This window comes from Tamandua tetradactyla, chromosome 11 (assembly GCF_023851605.1).
Source record: "Tamandua tetradactyla isolate mTamTet1 chromosome 11, mTamTet1.pri, whole genome shotgun sequence".
Classification (NCBI taxonomy): Eukaryota; Metazoa; Chordata; class Mammalia; order Pilosa; family Myrmecophagidae; genus Tamandua; species Tamandua tetradactyla.
The window spans coordinates 19,989,679-20,013,139 of record NC_135337.1 but is presented as its reverse complement, the minus strand read 5'-3'; the positions used below and the strand labels follow the sequence as shown (position 1 = coordinate 20,013,139).

General features: G+C 32.2%; 1 protein-coding gene across 2 annotated transcripts in view; it reads right to left on the bottom strand.

Annotated features, from left to right (window-relative positions):
• The window catches only part of COL11A1 (collagen type XI alpha 1 chain), a 215,067-nt gene that overhangs the window by 24,284 nt on the left and 167,322 nt on the right, over positions 1–23,461 (bottom strand). For both annotated transcript variants that reach the window (XM_077120085.1, XM_077120086.1), the window contains exons 47-54: positions 18,357–18,410; positions 16,647–16,700; positions 15,336–15,389; positions 10,834–10,887; positions 10,108–10,215; positions 9,799–9,852; positions 9,385–9,438; positions 8,287–8,340 (exon numbers count right to left, since the gene is read on the bottom strand). In XM_077120085.1, the coding sequence (XP_076976200.1) occupies positions 8,287–8,340; positions 9,385–9,438; positions 9,799–9,852; positions 10,108–10,215; positions 10,834–10,887; positions 15,336–15,389; positions 16,647–16,700; positions 18,357–18,410 (486 nt within the window). The remainder of the gene's footprint in view (positions 1–8,286; positions 8,341–9,384; positions 9,439–9,798; positions 9,853–10,107; positions 10,216–10,833; positions 10,888–15,335; positions 15,390–16,646; positions 16,701–18,356; positions 18,411–23,461) is intronic.

Genomic DNA, 23,461 nt, shown 5'->3' with positions numbered 1-23,461 from the left:
CCAGTCTTTTATATGGAATTTTTGTTTTGTTTTGTCTTTTGCATGGGCAGGCAGTGAGAAATGAACCCGGGTCTCTGGCATGGCAAGAGAGAACTCTGCCACTGAGCCACTGTTGCATGGCCCTACATGGGCTTTTAAATCTATATTTAAAATGCATATCAGGCACTCATAAAATTTAAGGCAAACATCAACCACTTTAAATCCGAGTGAATCAATGAAGACAACACTAGTAATTATTTTCTCAATAATATCACTGTAAACTCATTTATTATTAGACATTCATGGTGTATCAAACTCAAGACACGTCTTTGAAACCTCAATGCATGTCTTTTTTTTTTTTTTTTTTTTTTTAGAGGGAGGAAGGGAAGGAAAGACAGAGAAGGAAGGAAGGATGGAAGGAAGGAAGGGAGGAAGAAAGGGAAACATCTTTAAACATTTTCTTGTTTTATTATATTTTGTTTGTTTGTTTGTTTTTTACATGGGCTGGGGCCGGGAATCGAACCGGGGTCCTCCGGCATGGCAGGCAAGTACTCTTGCCCGCTGAGCCACCGCGGCCCGCCCAATGCATGTCTTTTTAATTTCATAGTATTTATGTAAGAGAATCTCCATATTGAAGCATAAATTTCAAATCTTTCTTCCTTTTAAAGTTCTGACTCATGAGCTATTTTGGTTTGCTGCTTAAAATACTAAATTATGCAAATTAGATTATATATTCTAAGAAGATATAATGGTTATTAGTTTTGAAATATAGATTAGGAAAGTCAACTTAATGATGGGCTTTTCATTATTCTATTAAACTACTGACATAGAGTTGTGGGGTCTTAACCTCAAAATATTACATTTAGACCCTTGAACTTTATAGTACAGAAGATTCACGAGCACCTATTTTTAAATAAAACAGTCTAAAGCCATAAGAAAAAGTTTGCCCTTACTCTTACTTTGAGGGAGATTAAAAAATCTGAGTTTGAAAAGGCTAGAGAATTTGACCACAAATAAACCACAACGGAGCCACAAAATCATGACTAAAATAAAATGTTTCTCTGCTTCAAAGGTTTTCTTCCCCCTGCTGAAAAATGCCTAATATCCATTATGGTGGGAATCCTTATTAAATGGCTTTGTTTCATAGTTCATCTCTTATTTTCTCCTTTAAAATTTATTTCTTATAATTTTTCAAATGACAGAATTTTCTTTTTAAGAAAAACTAGTGTGAAAGAAAAAAAGCACTTTTTCTAAGACACTAAGAATTTCCTGTAAACAAACTCCAAAACACCTATGGACACATTTCTGTCAATCACTTATTTCTCATATGTTTGCATAAGCGGGGGGAAAGGTTTAATCTAGTGAGCTACATGCTACACTAACGCAAGGTAATTAATGTTCTGATTGGGACACACCATATTAGAATATCACACAATAAAAAAGGCCCCAGTTAACTCTCCACCAGTAATCACTGGTTTACAGATTTTCCTCTCCATGAGAAATATACCTTATATACAATATCCAGTATAATCCTCTCTCCCCTAGTCACACTTTAAAATAGGCTTGCATAATTTAGCCATCCTGCTGTACATTTTGCAGACATTTATTTTTAAATATTCTCTGGGTGCTAGAAGTGTGTCACGCATGGGAATACAAATGAAAAAATAAAATTGATGCTTTAAGCAGTTCATGTAGTTTAGTTGAAAAGACATAAATAAAAATTAACAAGTGTAGTATATTGTAAAATATACCAAAATGAGGGAAACATACATGCCAGTTTGGCTGGCAGTGGGAAAGGGTTTCCAAAGAACTTAATCTTTCATTGGAATTTATGGTGGGGGTAGATGTGGAAGCGATGTTTCCTCTCAGCACTCTGCCTTCTGACCATCACATGCATGCATAAAGATGAAAAGGACATGACACTTCAGTGCACTGCTCATAGCTCAGTCTGGCTGCAGGCAATCACGACTCTGTACACGTGTGTGTTGTGTATTGAGGTGTATGATTATGTGGTGGGTTCAGAGTTGAGGAGGAAAGAGGCAAATTGTAGTTGAGAAGGAAGAGAAAGGTGCAAAGCTCAGGGAGATGGGGTCCTGGATGTTTTAATATGAGGTAAATAAACTGACAAATTTAGTGCATTAATAGATATTTGGGTAAACATTTTAAAACATATTAAATGAGCAAGTATTCAAATTTTGCACATTAAAAAAATAAGGACAGCCTTGATTAAATAGTATACGAAAGAACATTAACATTTAGAAAATTAAAAAAATAAAATTAAACAAATTTAATTCAGGATATTTTAGAATCTTTAATGTTCTTAAACCATAAATTTTCAAAAGGGATATATAATCTGTAATAGTTCCAATTTAAATCCAGATCTTAATTTTCATAGAGAAACACTAGTTACAATCTTGTTGGATGCTAGCATGCCATCAAATTTATTAATAATCTGTATTATTACAATGTATTTTCTGTATATATATTTACGTAAGATAGGAATTTTCTCAAGGGTCTTAGTAGAAGCAAATGTCTCTGAAATTTGAATTAATGGAATACATATATTTCTATAATATATTTATGTGCATGTATAAAAATAATATGCATGCACATATATGGTATATCTATAGACTATATTATATATAGTATATGTATGGTATATATAAAGTTAAATCTTCATCTACCTTTGTAATTTATTAATAATATCAGTTTGCCTTTTAATATTTTATTGTGAATTTTCTTTGGAAGCACGTGCTATACCTTTTAAAATTCCATTTTAGTATATGCATTTTCAAGTTATAACATTCAAATTATTTTAGTCACTCCAGAATTTTTTCTCAATAAAAGGGCATGGAATTCATATTTGGTTTTAAACAGCTGTGATGATAACTTTAGTATTAAAATTCTATGGTTTATTGACCCAAGATGTACAATCTTCTATTGCCTTCAGGAAATATATATTTATTCAGAAGTATTACAAATACATAACAAAATGCACATGCACTACAAATGACAACTTCATTTTCCTACTCGTTCAATAACAGAATATTGTTTCTCAGTATCGCTACCACTACCAATATTTTGATAAATATTCTATTAGCCAGGTTTTATTATTAATTTGTAAAAGTCACTCATGGGAAAAAAAAATAGTTTTCAACACATTTGTGGTCATTGCTATTTCTGCTAAGAGATGCTACAGCAAAATTGTTACTGCTCCACTTTTCTGTTGCCTCTAATGTGGGAAAACTAAACATAGGGGAAACGTTAACTACTACAAATACAAAAGCTCACTGAAGACTATAAGTTATACACAGATGAAAGGAAAATAAATATTAAAACAATTCTGGATTCAATCAAATCAAAAACCAAAGATCAACCAAATATATCACAATTTAGGTATATGTTCTTGCTGCTTCCACAAAGATAATATTAAATAGTCTGCGACACAAAGACGTTACTGCCTCCTGCCTAAACCATGTGGAGACAGAATTCTATTCATCGGTTTCACTTTGCAGAATTGTATACTGCATCCCTGTAGGTTCAGGTATCTTTTGTTCACCCAATGTATAAACAGAGTTACCTCACATATACAAAATATTTCTAAATTTCAAAGCAGTTCCTTGTCAATTAACCACATTATTTAAACCACATTATTTCTCAAAAAGTTTATAAAACCCTGTTGTTTGGAAAATCCGTTTTATTAAAAATACATGCAGTTATTATGAGTTTAAACGTTTCCTTCTTTGGAAATAGTTCGCACAGGAAACTTCTTTAGCATATATGTTACATGAATTTACATTATGGAATAAATAATACAAAGGAGTATCAAGTTCAACACAACTACACTATAACTTGAAAATGCAGTTAATGTAGCTCTTATTGACTGTTCTTTTATGTATCATCCAGCTGGCACACTAATTATCATGGTAAAACTACAATGACAAAGCAAAGATCAACAATAAAAATTAACTTTACTATGCAGGTATTATGAGTCTACTGCTAACAATTTTTCCTCTCATTTATACACCTGGTATATTGGAAGAAAATATCTTAGCATTGTTTTCTTTTCCTGTAAGTTTTATTTAATAATTATTGCATTCATAAATAATTCTATCATTTGAAACCTTTATTCAAGACCCTAGTAATAGCAAGCACTGTTTCAGATCCTGATAAAATCCAGCCATAGGGCTTGCTCTTGAAATATATGCATTATTAATTAATGTAGTCCCCATTCCAGCTATGAAACTTGGTTATCATTCCCATTTTATAAATAAGAAAACTGAGGTTCAAAGAAATTAATGTGTCCCAGGCCACACTTGTAAATAGTGAAAGACGGATTTGAAACCAGTTCTGTCTGATTACAATGCAAGTATTCTGGGCTTCTCTGTCTTGATGTTACTTACGGAGTGGGTCAGTTTATAGGCTGTGAAAAACCTAAGTACTGAATTTGTGTTTTCATTTTTTTTTACCAACTAAACCACACATTTGCTTAAGTTATAGCTCTTGACTAAATTGAACTAATTTGTTGCAATTTACAACAATGTTAACATCAATTGCTAGTGCTAAATAAGAACAAATTATAGTTTTTGTAATAACATTGTTCACACTGAAGTAATCTTTCATACTATTATAAATATATGTACTCTGATGAAGAAAATAGATTCCTGGGCTATATTAAAACGGATGTGAATAGCTTTGCTAGCAACGCAGGCATAACAATTCTCCTGCCATTAATAATTCATGGATTCAAAGTTGCCTAATTTTGTTTACAAACTGACTAGGATGGATTACAAATAATTCAATATGTTTGTTATTTTAAGTATTAAGATAGAGCATGCCCAAATTTTATGAGATTGTTTACTTTTAAATATTTCATCAAAAATCAAAATGTGAAAATTTGACCACAGTACTTTCCAAAAATACTTAAGTACTTTTATATCTTAGGCTATGAATATATAAACATACTATATCATACAGTGCAAAGAATACTATTAAATGAGAATCATTTATTCACCATGTGTCTTCAGGAAAAGAACATGTTCAGCAACTTTGAAACTTCCTAAGTGCTGCTTCCAACTATTGCGACCCTCCTTCTGCCACAGGAAAAAACTGACATCCTAAATTTTTGTTAATCAGTGCTTTATCTGACTGTATCAGGTTTACCAATTATGTATGAATGCTGAAGAATATATTTTTTCTTATTTTGTATAATTAACAAGATACATACTATCCAGCTGAACACTATATAATTTCTGTTTAACATTAGTTTTCTGATTTTGTATATTGCTATAAAGTATTTTATTTTATGAATATGTTTTAATTCATTTGCCTTTGGTATTGTTAAGGAACATTTGGAATTTTTACCCTTTTTTTTTTTTTTTTTGCTATTATGAATAAGGATGATATGAACATTCTTATGTGTCTCTCAGTGCACATGGACAAAAAATCACCTGGAATATATACCTAGGAATGGAAATACCAACTGATAGGGAAATTTCATGTTATATATTACTAGTCAATACAGAGATATTTCCCCAAGCGGTTGTACCAAAATCCCCATTGTTTCTTGACCACATCCTCTTCAACACTTGCTATGTCATTTTTGTAAATTTTGGTCAATTGTGAGGGATAGCATCTCATGTGTTTTTTACATATATTTCCAGATTTCTACAAATATATTTTCATATGTTTGGGGGTCAGTTTTGTCAAATCTTTTGCTGATATTTCTATTGATTTATTTATCTATTTTTGTCTTTATTTTATCAAGATCTCTTGTTCTTTTTAATCAGGACAGTTGATATTATCTGGTTAGAAATACTGACAGAAAAGGAACCAATACGACTCTTCTATCATTTTATTTTATATTTAGATATTTAGTAGAAATTACCAATTGCTTTCAGTTTACCACTACCACTTAATATTAAATTTCAGGTTGAAAAATAAAAAAAAAAAAAATTTGTTATGCTTCAAGATCTTAAAGTAAGAGCAAATAGCTAACATTTCTTGCATGCTCATAATATTAAATATTTCCAAGTACCTAATATCCGAAAATATATTAGTTTCATTTTATAATCATTCTCTTCATAAAAAAAAGTATAGGAATTAATTGATTTTCTTAAGTTACACTGTATTTAAATAGCAGATGCAGAATTCAAACTCAAATGTCAATGAATGAGAAGGCAAATAGGTGGGTTTTCCAGTACATGATATTGCCTCAGGATTTAGAACAGAGGTATAAGCTAAATCTTTATATTTGTGCCCATCATTTTACGACATTTTCTCCATCATAGAATTGTGCAGAGACCCTTCTAGAGTTCTGTACAACTTATCCATTCATATTAAAGAAACGAGTTCATTCCCTTTCCAAAATTCTTTCAGCACCTTAAGAAAATTCATTTCAAATATCAAACAGTGATTAGCTGAATTTATCAAATATTGAAAATGAGGAATATGTTGAAATATGTTTTTTTAATTGAAACTAAACCAGATAAAAATTTGCAAGAATATACATTGAGTAATGGAAAGAGATTCAGAGCTGCCAATATATATATAAATATTCAACTCTTTAAGGTTATTTCTGCAAGCTGATTTTGAAATAGCCTATCCTCTAGCAGCTACCATACTTTGAAGGAATGTTTAATTCCATCTGTATTGAAAATAACAATTTAAATCCATGTGATGATGATCCTCGTGCTCATAAATTTTAATCATTTATTCACAACTAACGAACTAACATATTCACAGTGATTATGTGACTATTCATTATTTTGGTATTGCTTTTATTATTTTGTATTGTATTTTCAGCACAACCTTAGAAGGTAAGGTAGACTGCTCTGAGAAACAGAAAGAACAAGTATATTGCCCAAGGTAACAGGCAGTAAGTGGTAGAGTTAGGTTAAAACCCAGTTAGTCTGAACTTCATTGCCCTGTTAACCATTACATCATATAGAATCTCATGATTTGAGTTGGGAGGAATTTCTGGAAAATGATTTCTACATATTTTTCTTTTTCAGGAGGGACTCCAACACACTCTCAAAGACATTTGACATGAAGTGGATTCCTGCACACAGCAGCAAGTAAGAAAATAAGACTCATCTTCCAAAAGGTCAGGAATAACAGAGTAGATTAATGGCATTCAGACTGCAGGCAATAAGAGGCTACAGATCTCAGTAAAAGAGAAATTACGTGGTACTTTGTAATTATTTTCTAAGAATAACTGCTTAATGGCTGTTTTAGGATAGACATCTTTTTTTTCTTCCCTAATAAGCTTATGCTTTGGGACTATAGACAGCAGAAAATATTTAGTAAGGTGTAAGGTAAAAAGGTACTTAATCAATGTAGGGAAAATTGAATTCAGAGAAAATATTTACTATTAACAGAATTCATTTATGATCAGGAGAAATGTTTGCTTGCAAATATTGACTCAAATTTATATTGTTGAGAGACAAAACTTAAACCCTTTCATACCCTATGTTCAATATGAAAAATCTCCCTTAAACAAAACTACCACTGTAAAACAACAATGCCTCCAACATTTTTGTGCCTCTTGAATACTAAAGGGATAATAGGCCTAAGAAACACATTTTGAGGTTTACCATGGATTTTGTTTATGGATAAGTTATAAAATAGACTAAAGGAAGCACAGAGAACATTGTAACTTCATATAAGTGCTGCAAGAAACAACAGCAGAGATCGTTTCATTATGAAAAGAGTTCAATAGTAAGAAAAGGAGGGAGAGTAAAGTAAAACTCTTAAGATCTACTTCAGTCACTATTTTAATAAGGCCTCCTTTATTTATATTTTGCTCTAGTCCACTATTGAAATCCCGCCACTGTTTCTAAGTCAGAAAAGTCTAATGACGTAAAGCAATCTTACACTCTGTAATGATTCCTGAGCTCATTCCTTGGAAATGCATCCAAGCTTTTTGAATGTTATAAACTTACTCTGGGCTTTTAATCTCTCTTTCTCCTGTAAGATGCCATGAGTTGATATTCAGGGTACCTCAGGAGTCTTTCTAAGTCTACCTACATTTGCATAGAGGGTGACCTAGTTATAGAGAAGAAGGAAACTCAATGAATAGAGATTCTTTTATACATTCTCATTGTGACAGTGAAATGGTTAAATCTTGTATTCTGTTTTAATAAGAATTTTGACACTTTTAAGAATTAAAATACACTGTTCTCTAGGACTTTAGGATCTTTTCATAAATTCTTATAACATGCTGCCAATAACTTAGAAATATTCTATAAACTTATACAGGTGGCAGATAATGAGTGGATGTTTCAAATAAATAACTGAAAAACTTACTCTTTTTCCAGGAGGACCTGGTGGGCCAGCCTCACCAGATGGACCAGGAGGGCCCTGTAACATGTGAAAAATACATTTTAAGGATGTGAGCATTATTTTAAGGCCAACAGTGTTTTTTTTTTTCAAAATTTGTATGGAAACCAACTTTCTTTCTTCATTTCCCTGTGTCTACCATTCCTGAGAATTCTAAGCTTTATTTCATATACTTAAATCTCCTCTAGATATCTACAATTATCTAGAGCTGGTAAATTCATATGGAAAACTTTCTGCAAAGCTAGAAGTGAATCAAATTCACTCTATGCCATAAAACCATGTTCCTTCTAAAAGGGCTCATTTGTATCTGGCAAGAAATCAGTAGACATACTAAATAATAATACCCTATGGTTAATAGTTCTACTCATATTACATAAATTTGTGAAACCATATAAACAGTACCTCTTAATTTCTTCTTGTATAATATTAATATTTTTATTTAAGTGTAGACATCATACTTGAATATGATCTACAAGTCTTAACTACACAGCATAGGTCTGTATCTATTTGACTGAAAATATTCTGTGTTGACTCTAGAGACAAAGTTAAAGATTACAAGTGCAGTTTGTCATTGGTTTTAATTTATTTACTGGTGCCCTTCCTTACATTCTTTCTAAAAAAACATATGTGGTCAAATCATCTTGCTGTGTCATCACCAAATTAAAAAGAAAAGAAAATCATACACTGTGTAGAGATCATTTGGTTGCATAATTCAAATAATTCATGCTAATATGTATTGGCTATTCTTCCATTCAGCCATACATGAGTCTTTAAATTAATTTTTCATTTAATATGAATGGATCCATAACTGAGGTTGACACAATCATTAGTATGCTACAACTACAAGTTTGGCTATGAAGGCATTACTGACAGTTCTTAAATCCCATCAACTTGAAAGCATTCTCTTCCTGCAAGACTGACTTTAAACTGAAATTCAAATCTCAATGATAATCCTCTCAGGATTGTACCTGAGCTTTTGAAAGGCTAATCTATTCTAACAATTTCTTTAAAATTGTTTTGAAGCTATGTGAAGATTAAATAAAACTAAGGAACGTTCTTACTTACGGGTTGACCAGGATCTCCATCTTCGCCCTTGTCACCACCAACACCATCTTGACCCTAAAAGAGCAATCTGAGCTGCAGTTTGAGATAGGATTTGCGTTTTGGAAGAGACAGAGAATAGCAAAGGGCCTGCAACTTTCAAACAGCAGTAATGCTGCTTTTTGGATCATTTATGCTTGTATAACCCAACAAAGTGGGGAAAACCAACCCAAATGAAGAGAATAACCATGCTCTATGTCTTACAGTCTCCAATGATGGAGAGTATCATAGTTGTGATTGTGGTTTATGTTTTTAAATTTTTCTTTCTGATTTTAGGGTTCCACATACAGTATTTAAGAATATTCCTTCATTATTAACACAAGAGACCATGGAAACATCTCCTCCCAAAACACTGTCTTACTTATCCAAGATACTTACTGCAGGGCCTGGTTCTCCAGGAGGACCAGGATCTCCAGGAAAGCCAACAGGACCCTAGAATGATAAAAGACATAAATTAAAAATGGATTTTTATAAAATCCAGAAATGAAGTTTAAGTGATAAAAGTCAAGGCAAGAATCATGTGGGACTATTTCTCCTCTCATGTTAGAAAATGTTTAAATGAAACAAATGATGAAATGTCAGCTTCAGTAGCTATGGTTCAGAGTTCCAGGATTCCTAAAGTCTCTGTGAAAGGCTGGAAAGGGAGCTTGGCATAGAAGCCGCTTTGTAGGGACCACGCCCACTTACCGGGTTACCCTTAGGACCATCGTCCCCTGGGGGCCCCTTCACACCAGGGGGTCCAGCAGCACCTGGCGGGCCCGCTTCTCCTTTCTCTCCTCTTTCTCCTTTGGGACCCTACACAATGTAAGAAAGACCATGATTATTTCACAAGTTTTCAATCAGAGTTTCATCTCCTCGGCACTAATGACACTGAGCCTAACTACTTCTTTGCTTGGGGGGGCTGTGCTGTACATTGTAGCTTATTTAGCAGCATCCCCAACCTCTACTAACTAAATGCCAGCAATCTCTCCCCACTAGGCTGAGAACAAAAAACTGTCTCCAGACATTAACCCATGTTCTCTGAAGGGTAAATTCACTCTCGGTTTAAAACAATCTATGTTAGAATGATAGAAACGAACACAATTCATAAATGTTTACTTGATGCAGCAGGGTTTCTCTGTCTCTTTCTTTTATGGACAGGCCACCAAGGATAATATATACGATAAACAGCTTTTAGTTTTAATGCTCTCACTTATCTAAATGTGATTTTTAAATCAGTGTGTGCATAAAATATACAGAGGATATGCAAAGTTATTAGACAATAAGACTCTGCATTTGTGATTATTCTTAATAGGTTCAGAAAGGGAAGCAAACAACTGAAGTATACCTACGAGTGAATTTACATGTTTAAAATGCTGTACAAGAAATTCCCAAATCGGTCGCACTGTATCTTAACAAGAAGATCCCACTTACACCTGGGCCTCCTTCTCCAGGTGGGCCTGGGTTCCCTGCTTCTCCAGGTTCACCCTGTAAAGAAAAGACAAGTCAGCATTAGAACACAGAAATGGTATTTTACACACGTAAAACTGTTTTCCCTTACAAATACGTCATTTCAGGCTAGTCCTTAAATCATTGTACTGTTTAACAGACACAGGGAAACTTCAAGAAGAAGAAGGAACATTATGTATTCCCTAGCTTCATATGTTCATTTCTCAGGTATAGATACAACATATACACTTGGTGCTGTAATTCTCACTGGTTAGTTAATAGCTAGCGCATTAACTTAACAGGTTACTCTTTGGCCTTTTCCACAGAATTGTACAAAACGGACACTGATGTTTTCCCACAAATTATGAATGTGTACTGCGTCAATATGCTTAATACACTCACATTTATTGACTGAACAAATTTAAGTTGATTTTTATTAAAATGTGTTCATTTTCTCTTTAATATAACAAGTAATAGAATAATTTTGTAGTACTATGATAATTTTATAAAGTATGTTTAGTAGCTGTCTAAAGAATAAAAAAATACTCAAAGATATAAGAAGGAACTTCTTGAAAAATTTTAAGAAGATCTATACATTGTAAAATATCTTCAGAAGGTACTTAAGATGCTAATTAAAACTGCTCTTTGAGGATACACATGTTATAAATTTGATAGTGTTTGTCATTTCTCTGTTTAGCTATGGATGATTATTTTCTAGCTCAGGGGACTAATAAACAAATCCCCAAGTCTAGTAGTCTATAATTATGAAAATATGTTGCTGATGCCTCACATTTAGAAATGCCTAAAAATATAACTTCTTATTCAAGTTATATTTCAAGTAAAGTAATGGAACAGACTCATGCACCATGTTTCCACTCAAAATCACTGCTACTGGCAATTATGAAACCAGTGGTTACTTACAATTCTAAAATCAATGGTGCTAGAAATTCTGAAATGGAAATTATTATTTTAAACTGAAAAAAAGAATGTGTGGCCTGAATTTCCTTTCATTTTAAATTTTGCTATTTGAACAGATTATATATTCCAGGCATAAGTCAATTACTGTTCCTAAATTTGTATTAAATTTATCATATTAAATAAAAACCTAACTCAGGGGTAGTGTATTTTGTACACATAATTTCATGCACATAAAATACAGACATTTTAACTTCCTGAACTTCCTGTATAATGGTCTAAGAAATCAAAAACTTTCTGCAAATTTATTAGTAGATAGTAAATTATTTTCTCCCTCAAGATGAAGGGTAAACATATTGTATATTTTGGATAAACAAGGAAATAATGTATTTACATAATTTATAAAGTGATGAGACATTCAGCTATCCCAATACAATGGAATGGTATATAAATAATATTTTCCTATTTTGAAATAAAACTACGTAGTTGGTTATTCACCTGAACTCTAAAAAGCCTACATTAAGTGCTTATACATGGTATATATACAGTATTTATCTAGAAATACAGGAAACCTATTGAGTGTATACAAAATATTTTCTTATGTACCACTTTAACCCATGGTGATGTCACAGAAAATGAGAACTAGAGAAGAAATAGCCACGTTTTCAATTACCTTGTTTGTTTGGTGACCTGTTCATCCGAGTCAACTATCCAATTAAACTTAAGTAAATTCTGAAAAGATTATTTCCATTTTTAATTTTCTTTTTTAATGGGGAAAATGAAAGGTGGGAAATAATTGAGTTTAAATCATTGCCAAAATCTGATGGAGAGCTTTTTACTGACATTACTTCTTTTTGAGAGTAATAGATCAATATTCATTTGTCCAAAAGTATATATATGAAAAATACTTGTCTGCATGTTAATGTCAAGTGTGCCCAATAAAAACAACAATTTCTTAAGACGAAATTAGTTTTATCAAAATTTCTCATTTCAAATCTTTTGGAAGAAACAAGGACAAATGCAAATAAATTGTAAATAAAATACTGCAGTGAAACTATATTTAAAACTATATCATGTAAATTAATTCCATATATCTAGTACCTTTAAGTACTACATTCACTCTGAAGAAAAATAATTGATATAAAAATAATATACTCTGTGCTATATAGCTCTGATATAAGAAGATATAAAATTATCATCACATATCATGTAACCATTTAACCCTATTCTGTGACACAATTGTTAAGTTCAAAGTTTCCTTCAGAAGGGACAAGTTATTCTGTACACCCAAAATGCAAAAGTGATCTACAGCAAAGATACATTACATGGAGAACTGGTTAACATACTTTATCAAGTGCAGCATGACTAAAGGATATTTATTTTGTTTTCATTGAAGTAGGGACTGGGGATAAATTTTCAAAATGGGAATGGGGATACATTCATTCAGAATCAATCTAAAAACAGGAATCTGGAATCTATAGCAAATAATAATATTACTAAAATTCAAAAGGGAAATTTCAAGTTAGAACTCTATTTCTACTTTGCACTCTATTACATAGCAAATGCCAAAATAAAATAGAGCAAAATAAAAATTTATCTTTTTAGTGTAATTTTAGTGTAATAAATCTAGAATCAGGTACATTTCAATCTTGCTTGACTAAATCATTCTCAGAAGACTCAAATTTGACAAAGTGTGACTACTTTAATAGATAGTATACGCAAATTTTTTCACTGCATAAAATTTTATGGTATGCAATTTAAGATTCCCTCAAGACTGGTAACTAATTTATTAAAAAAACTAAAACAAAAACAAATAGAAAGGCTTTAATCTAAGTGGAAACAATATGGAATGGGAGTTTCCAAAAACTCTGAACATCTGGCATCCATGTCTATCTTCAAAAGTAACAGAGAAAACAAAAGCATTAAAGAAACTGAAGTGTTCAATAACTGTGCCCTGGATACCCAAAGGCTTTCAAAAACAAGAAGATGAACTGCAAAGGCTATTAAATGGTTTTGGTGTTTGCCACTTGGACAAAATTAAAAGTAGAGAATAGTTCCCAGGACTCTCTACTCAGCATCTGATCCAAAGTGGGAGATGCAAAGGGAAGAGAAAAAGGTATAAAGCTGATATCAACTGCCTAATACAATGAAATAGAGCTGTCCTATGCTACTCATTGTATGGCAATGGAACGCAAAAAAAAAAAAATGTTCTTTCAATTCTAATCCCAACCCATCCACACCATTTCAACATATAACTTTAAAATTGAGAATGTGAAAAAGAAATATCCTTAGAAGAAAGAAAACTGTTTATGCAGTAACAATTATATAATAACTTTAAAATTTTTCTAAATCAGTAATGAATAAATTATTCTGAATACCTAATCATAGAATAAATTATAATCAACATACTAGAATGGGGGCATTGAACAAAGGTAAACATCAAAATGATACATTCTGGAAATTGCTTCTTTTTCTGAGGGTAAAATCCTTTAAATGAATAAATTTAAGTACAAGACAATTAAAAAGACGTGATAAACAGAGTAGCATTTAAGATTGGTATTTATGTCTATACCTCAATATACTTCAGTAAACTAACAAGGTCAGGAAATTTTTACATTTTTTTTTACTGCATTATATTTTTTGGTATGAAACATAATTATTCTCTCAAAACTGGGACATTATGTTTTAAACAAAGCAACTATAAATGATGATACCCTTGAAAATTCTATTAAGGCGTGAATCGAGTGCATGCATAAATAAGAAATCAGAGAATCATCTTGACGTTTCCATAAAAGGAACAGCAAATGTTTTAACTGAAATCATGTTCATGAGTAAAGGAAGCTATTCTGAACTCAGATGTTATGGCACATGTCAATCACTTTGAAATGTGCCAAAGATAGGTCAAATTACTAGTTCTGAAAATATTAAGTAAAATTATGACAAAATGAATAATTAATTATTTTTATGATTTTAAGTTTCCCTTTTTCCCTTCTAAGTCAGTTATATCAACCAATCTATTCTCCTTTTAGGAAATGCCATTATTAGAAACACTAAGGTCAGCTCAGATACACATGTACTGGAGAGGATACTGGCCTTTGTTACTTGCTAATGACAAAACCTTATGATGTTACTGAAATTCTCTAAGCCTTGGCTTCTTCAACTTAAAAATGTGAATAATAATAATAATAATACCAAAATCATGTGGTTGTTGCCATGATAAAAGTATATATTCCATGTCTATCATTTGACACAGAACCTGGTATTACAGAATGGCATCTTCATCATTTTAATTTTTTTTTTTTTTGGTGGGGTTGCATGGCCTGGAAATCGAACCTGGGTCTCCTGCATGGAAGGTGAGCGTGTTACCAATGAACCACCCATGAACCCCAATTGTAACTTTTAATTCTTTAACCATTAAGCAGATCAGCAGATGACCCATGTGATACATGTGCAAATAGAAAACTACAAGTAAAATGCTTAGAAGACAATAAAATTAGAAGTACTTCAAATATTAGCCAATATTATCAAAAACCCTTAATTCTTCTAGTTCGAACTGTCAGTAAGTTACTTACTTTTTCACCAACACCACCAACTGAACCAATGGACCCTGAAGGTCCTTGGGGCCCCTGCAGTGTAGAAAAAAAACAGTAATAGTTATCTTTATTCTTGTGACAAAATAAAAATTCATTAAATATATATCTTGCTTTTTTTAGAGAGAGAGTGAAATATTCTGAGTTATCTGAAGGATGGAACAAAAGTATGCCCCTGTTCAATTGTCAGGTTTACTGGATAGCAAATAATTGAAATTATTACAGTGGTTTTAAAATTCACCAGGATTCTGAAGATAAAACAGGAGACATTCCAGCTCCAGTCAAACCAGTTGTTACCTGGGACATAACCCAGTCTTTCTGCCCATGGAAATGTCATATAAATTTTAGAGAGTGATTATATAGATTCTCTAGTGAATTAAAAATATGACTGCAGTTAAGAATGATATGATCGCTGTCATATCTCAGCCTTAAATTACTTAATGGGAATTGAAACCTAAAAGTTCCTTTAGTTTATCAGTGCCTAGTATATTTTATCTAGTTTGGGCCCATCTGAATTACAAGAAGGCATAACAGAATAGCGGCAAAAAAGGGCCAGAAGAATGAGGAGACTTGAACCTTCTTCATTGGGAAAAGGTGAAGTTAAAGGAGGGAAGTGATTAAAGCCTGTAAATCCATTAAGGTTTACAGTAAGATGATGAAGTCTTTACATTTTGAAATCCTATAATGGAACAAGGAAACAATTTTTGAGCTCAGAAGAAGCAATTGAAAGGAGACATTTTACGTGATAAAAGGAACATTTCTCATGCACATCTTGCTGTAAGGTTTTACAGACTGATAAGATAAAATGTAAAGCTTTTACATAAAAGCCACTGAGAACAGATGCATACATAAAGGATTTGGGGAGTATAAACTGAAGCTAATACAAAGTCACCTACAAACCTTCTCATGCCATTGACAGAGATAGAGTTAAAATTTGGAACAGCTCAACATTTACTTATTGAAAAATGATTACATGAAAGTGCAGCCTAGGTATGTTGACCTAAACAATGTGGCTTACTATATAACGCATCTAAAACTTCTCGCTCATCAATAAACATATATTGAATGTTAAGTATGTGTTCCCATTTTGGATTTGGGTTGTCTTGAAAACACCAGTTTCTTTTCCTGTAAGCTAAAAGGGAGTGTAGATAACACCTGACCTGAGTTTCCATCCACCTCTAACATTAGAAAATAGATTCATGATCTTCACTGTATCTTAGATATCTTCTATGACTAAATAATCCAGACACCTTTAAAGCTTCAAACCAGCTAGAGACATTTCACAGTTCTTACATCAGCTCCGTTGGGACCCTGAGGCCCTCTTGGACCTGGAGGACCAGGCGGACCCTGTAAGACACAAATATTCAGACTTACGAAAACCAAACTCAATGTATTTCTAATACATTCATGTTTTTGTGGTTAAGAACAATAAAAAAAATTTCAAAAAGAATATATTTCAAAATATAACACATTTTATTGCTCTGTTTACATGTGTTAATTATCCAAATACTGGGTGAATCATAAGAAGTGAAGCATATCAAAGGTAAAAGTCATTTTTGTTGGAAGGAGCAACATTTTTGGCCATTGATCCTTTACACACAGCTACAGGGAATTTAGGGGCTACAGGAAAAGCGATTTGATTAGAAAAAAGGTTAAGGAGGGCCACTTCCTTGTACACTGAACTCACAACGCAATTAGAAATATCATGTTAGAATATACTATTATAGGAAGGGAACATAAAGATGGGACAAAAAATGAGTAGATTTACAATGCAACTCAGAAAAATGTTTTTGTTTACTTGTATTTTCGCTTGTACTGTCCACTCTCATGTTCTGTGTCCTAGAATTGCAAATAAGAATAACTAGTTTTGCTTCCAAAACAAATTTTCTATCTCCTGGCTGTGCACTAAAATTACAGTGGGCACATTTTATAAATTACTGGTGGCCAGAGCCCCTATCCTCCAGGTACCTATTAATGTAGTTGTAGTGAATTCCAGGGCATTAGTACTTTTTTAAAAGGTCACAGTTTATTCTTTTTTTATTTTCATGGCTGAAAAGCTTCTCTAATATTAGCTATTACCATAAGGTCAGGTCGAACGTAGCAGTAGCTTCCAGGAACCATAGCATTCATGACTGCAAAAGCATTGCTATTTATCTGATGGTGCTTGGAAGTATAAATCAATTATTTGAAGCAGCAATGTTTATTATGGATAACTTGTATTTAAGTATTACTGTGATCATAAGAATTCTTTCAAATAATTTAAAAATTAGATCTGTTCGTGGTACTTGAGGAGAATATAATCTAACATGGACATACAAAAATATCAAAATATATCCTGAAAAAGAAAAAAACTCAGGGTAATGTTTATTGAATGAAAGGAGCAATCAGCAAATGTACTCATTATGTTTCATTATTGATTTCAGTTACCTTGGCTAATTAATTTCTTATCTAAAGAAGTGATTAATAAATAAACATACATATTTCAAATTTTTCATCATGGAATTAGTTGTATCCTTAGAGTAGAAAAGCAGAATCAATGAATACAAATAGGTTACAGCATTCTGATTAAGATATATTTCCTAATTAAATTAAGAATACGCTTCAAAATATAACACATTTAATACTGTTTTTATTTGTCAATTATCCAAATACTGGGTAAAGATTATAGATATTTTTACCTGTCCCACATAAAGTGTGGAGTTGAAAACCAAGCAATAACTAATGCATAGGCGTTGATTATCAACAATATGTACAAATGAAAAATATGTAGCACAGACAGGCCAGTGAATGTTGCTGTGTTTGCACGTAAGTGCAAAGTGAGAAAGAAAAGATAGATATTTAAGACGAGACCTCAGTGGTGGCAGATGGCAATCAGGCAGTAGGGGAAAGTGGTATCAACCTGGAAAGTGTCACAGCCTTAGGTCTACTCTTTGCACATTAATAAACCTTAAGAAAGCTATTAGTAATGTGGTTTCCATCCAACACTGAAAAATACAACTTTACCATGGGACCAACGTCTCCATTTTCACCTTTTTCACCAGGTGGGCCTGGCAGACCCTAAGGAATTAAAGAGGAAAACAATAAAAGTGACTCACATATTTAAAAACACATTTTTAGTCATTTCTAATACAATAATATCAAAAATTAAATATAAAGTTATATAGGATTTGGAAATTAAGATTCTGAGAATAGTATTTATTAGAATACTTAATGTGAACGGTGCTGCATACATATGATAAAAATCTTTTACCTAAATTTACAAATAAAAATTATGCTTTGTAAAATATTACACTGTTTGATTTTAGGTAAAATAAGTAAATATATAATTTGGTATGGGAATTTATGAACACCTTATTGTCTGGTATATATTTTATGACCGGTATATAGGACTGACAGGTAAATATTTTGCAGAAAACATTTTGTCTCAAATTGTTTTAGACTATCCTATCTAGGTGAGGGTTTTTGTTTTTTTTTTTGCATTTTTGTAATTAATTACTAGCTTTGGACAATACCTTTTCAAAAACAAATATTCCAATACCTTCCCAGGGTCATAAATATCTTCTGAATTTTGAACCCTAAAATTCCATTTCTGAAACTTACAAACCCACAAGGTCACGAAACCTATAAAATCCATTTCCATACATCCAGTTCACTGTGATTGGTCTCGAGGGGTTCTATTTTAGAGCATTATGTCAGAGCAGGCAGTACTCAAACCTCACCTGGGTATGTCTCTATGGGGAAACTATTCTATTTCCTCTTGATACCTATTCGCTTTCTCAAACTAGTTCCACCATGATTTATATTTCTTCCTTCGTATCATAAAATTCTGTACAGGCTTGGAATTGAATATTCAATAAACACTGTTGTTACACTCATTTATAATCTCATAATCACGAGTACTCTTGGGAACTGGTCTTTTAGGTGTAAATTCTGTATCTCTCTTTACTAGAAGGCCAGCAAAACCCAAGCTCTCAGTAAAATATTGAATGAATCCTAAAATAGAAAATCAACAGAAAAAGCTGCATGCAATAAAATATTTACTGCAAAAACAGCTATGATAGTAAAAATTCTTGATGATTCAAAATGTTTAATCACAGCACACCTAGCTAAATTAAGTTTGTTTACCTGACTTAATGAAATATCACAGAATTATTAATATAGTATTTACTAATACTCTAAATATGGATGGTGCTTGTGATAAGTGATAAAATCCAAATACAAATGAATATGCATGACATGAATATAACTTAAAAATAAATATGTAATATATGCATGATAATTATTGGACAGAAATAGTTTTTAATATGGTAGGATTAAGGGTTATTTTCATTTTTAAGACTTTTAGTGTTATTCATATACATCTTAAATACTGTATACATATTTTATCTTTAATGTCTGTGCAATAGTAGCTCAGATGCAATCTATTTGGGAAATAAAAATGCAAATAATATAAAAGCTCTATAGTTTTGTTGGTACTTTAGTAAAATTATTGATTTCCTGGCACAACACTGAAGTGGCTGCAAATTATTTGACCAAGATCAAAATAACAAGTACCTTTCACTTATTAAATGCTAATCGTGCACATGTAAAACAGCTAAAACATGTTTCACGAAGTAATACTTATCCTTTTTGCATAAGTGATGTACTTTGATATTTTTATTTCATTTTAGTTTATCTTGTTCTATTTCATTTTGTTAAATGCAAAACTGCTTTTATGATCTCTCATTTTGGAAAGACAGTGCTGTACTAAGTGTTTTTGTGAATTTTTTATTTGATATGGCACATATTCATTTTCATGATGAAATCCTAATTACTCACTTATAATGGACACTATATACCAGGATTTTTTTCACCTCAAATATCAATTAGATGTCTAGGAAAGAATGTATGATGACACACTTCTTCTCAAGCAGTTACCATAATGATAGTAGTCTCTAGCATTATAAGTGAAGTTCCCGGGAAGAAATAACTAGGCAGTGTCTCTCAGGTTTCAGTCTACCTAAATAACGGGGGAGAGTTTGCTAAAATTTTAGATTTCAAGGTCCTCAACATGAGAGATTCGAATTCACTGAGGGAGCACAGGTCTTTAAATTCTTTAACATGCAAGAAGATTTTGACACACATAAAATGAAGATTCACTTTAAGACTATTTCCCTTAGGAGAATGCATTGCAAAGAAACATAATAAAGCTCTTGTAAACATCATATAAATTAGCAATCACATTTTCTATCCTTTATCCAGGTTTCTATCTTTTAGTACAGATTGAATGCATCTGATTTTGGATCCCCAAACTGAATGGTATTATATCTAATCTTTTTTAATTTCAGTTACAGGACCATTTTTGCAATGCTGTACTTTTTTCTTTTTATGCAAAATTTAAGCAAAATTCCTAATTTTAGTGCAAAAGAAAAAATTGAAATATTTATTTCTTTTTTGATGAAATTTGATTATAGTCGGAGTTAATTAGGCAGAACGTTCTCATTATTATAATTAATAGGGCATAATCAGTCAAATACTCTTGTTACAGGGAACTAAACATGCTAAACGATATTCCCATGTTAGTAAGGGAACTAAACATGCTAAACGACACTCCCATGTTAGTAAGCTTTTAGATATCCTAAATTTTTCTTATAGAGTAATTTATACATGTAGAGATTCTGAGGTTTGTCAGTTTAAAATCATTTGCCACTTAGGAGACATATAAAAATGAATTTAGGTAAGAACTCTCATCATTTATTACTTCATTGGTAGACAAGTAGTAAATACTGAGTTGAAAAATCAAGTTATTTAACCTAAGTATTAGATTGTTATTATTTATATATACTGTAATTCTGCCACGAAGACTCAATTAATGGATGCAAATGCAATTGTGAACATGGTCATTAAATTAGCATCTTTTCAGATTCTGGATTTACAAAGGTAGCTGTTGGAAATTATTTTTAATGAAATGATTTCTTGAGTCACCCTCATCAAAGAGAACATTCTTTACTCTGTAGAAATGAAGATTTCCTATTGAATATTTTATAAATATAAGCTACAAGACCCCACCTTTAATCGTGAGAACTAAGTTCCAAAATTACAAGCTTATAGAATTCAGACCCATTAGTTAAATGAAAAAGCAGAAGAAAATAAATCCATTGGCAATCTATTTGGTGGAGGGGAGGGGCTTTTCCCATTTATCTATCTATCTATCTATCTATCTATCTATCTATCTATCTATCTATCTATCTATCTATCTATCTATCTATCTATCTATCTATCTATCTATCTATCTATCATCTATCTATTTTAGAAAAGCTGTAGGTTTAAAGAACAACCACGCTTAAAATACAGGATTCTCATATACCACCCAACTATTATCACCTTGTATTGATGTGGTACATTTGCTATAACTGATGAAAGAACATTTTTGTAATATTATTAACTATAGTACCTAAATTTAACTTATAATTCACAGTTGGTGTTGTGCTCTTCCATGGATTTTTAAAACATTTTTATTCTATTAATGTATATAACCTAATATTTCCTCTTTGAAACACATTCAGATATACATTTGAGTGCCATTAAGTTCACAATGTTGTACTTCCATCACCACGATCTGTTACCAAAAATTTTCCACTGTCCCAAATAGAAACTTTGTATATTCTAAGCCTTAACTCCCTATTCACTAACCCCACCCTATCATTTTGTAAACTATATTCTAGATTCTGACTCTTTGAGTTAACCTATTCTAACATATCAGGGACATCATAAAATATGTGTCTATTTACCTATGGCTTATTTCATTCAATATGATGTCTTCAAGTTTCCTCCAGGTGGTTATACAAACTACAACTTCATTCCTTTTTGCAGCCTAATAATTTTCCATTGCATGTAAATTTTACAACTTTTTACATTCATCAGCTGATGGATACTTGGGTTGCTTCACTCTTTTGTGAATAATACCACTATGAACATCAGTGTGCAAATAGCAGTTCAAGTCCCTGTTTTCAATTCTTTTGGGTTGATACCTGGAAGTGGAATTATCGGTCATACAACTTTCTAAGGAACTGCCAAACTTTCTTCCAAAGAGACTGCACCATTTCATGTTCTCATCAGCAATGAATGAGGGTACCTATTTCCTCGCATCCACTCCAACACTTATAATTCCCCCTCCCCCACTTTGTTTTAAATACTAGTCATTCTGGTGGGTGGGAAATGGTATCTGATGATGATTTTGACTTGTGGTTCCTTAATGTGTAATGAAGTTGAGTTCTGTTCCGTGCGCTTTTTGGTTATTTGTATTTCTTTTTGGAGAAATGTCTATTCAAGTATTTTGCCAAATATTTAATTGGATTATCTTTTTTGTTGTGGAGTTGAAGGATTTCTTTATTTATTGGGCTTATTAAACCCTTCCTATACATGTGAATTCCACAATATTTTCTCCCATTGTGCTAGGCTGTCATTTTCTTCATGATAAAGTCCTTTCAGGTGCAGCAGTCTATAATTTTGAGGATGTCCCATTTATTTAGTTTTACTTCTGTTGCTTGTGCTTTGGGTATAAAATCTAAGAAATGAAGCTGTAATTCATGGTCCTGAAGATGCTTCTCTACATTTTTTCTAGGAGTTTGATAGTTCTGGCCCTTATATTTAGGTCTTTGATCCATTTTAAGTTGATTTTTTTTTTATTTGGAAGGGAAGGATGCCCTGAATAGTTAAAAATCTCTCTCCTTTTTTATGGCCTATGTATTGATTACCTAATCTTTTATTTGATCTTCAGAAAAAAGGAGAATCACAACTCCAAAGACCAGTGTTAAGGATGCTACCTAAACATACCAACACACTCCATATGAAAAGTCCCTTCTGCTTCAACAATTTGAATTTAAAAATATGGATGTTTTGTACAATATTAGAGTTCAACTTGTACATCACACTTGAATATCTGAGGATCCAGAAAATGCTTTTTGATCCCACAGAGAAGTCTGCATTAAAAGAAACTCAGTCCTGGGTATGAGGAAGGAGCTGGTGAATAGCTTCTGGAAGCTTTTATTCCACAAAGCTGAATATAGGACACTACAAAAGGATCTTTCACGTCCTCTCAAACTTCTCAAAGCAGGAATTGTCTTCTC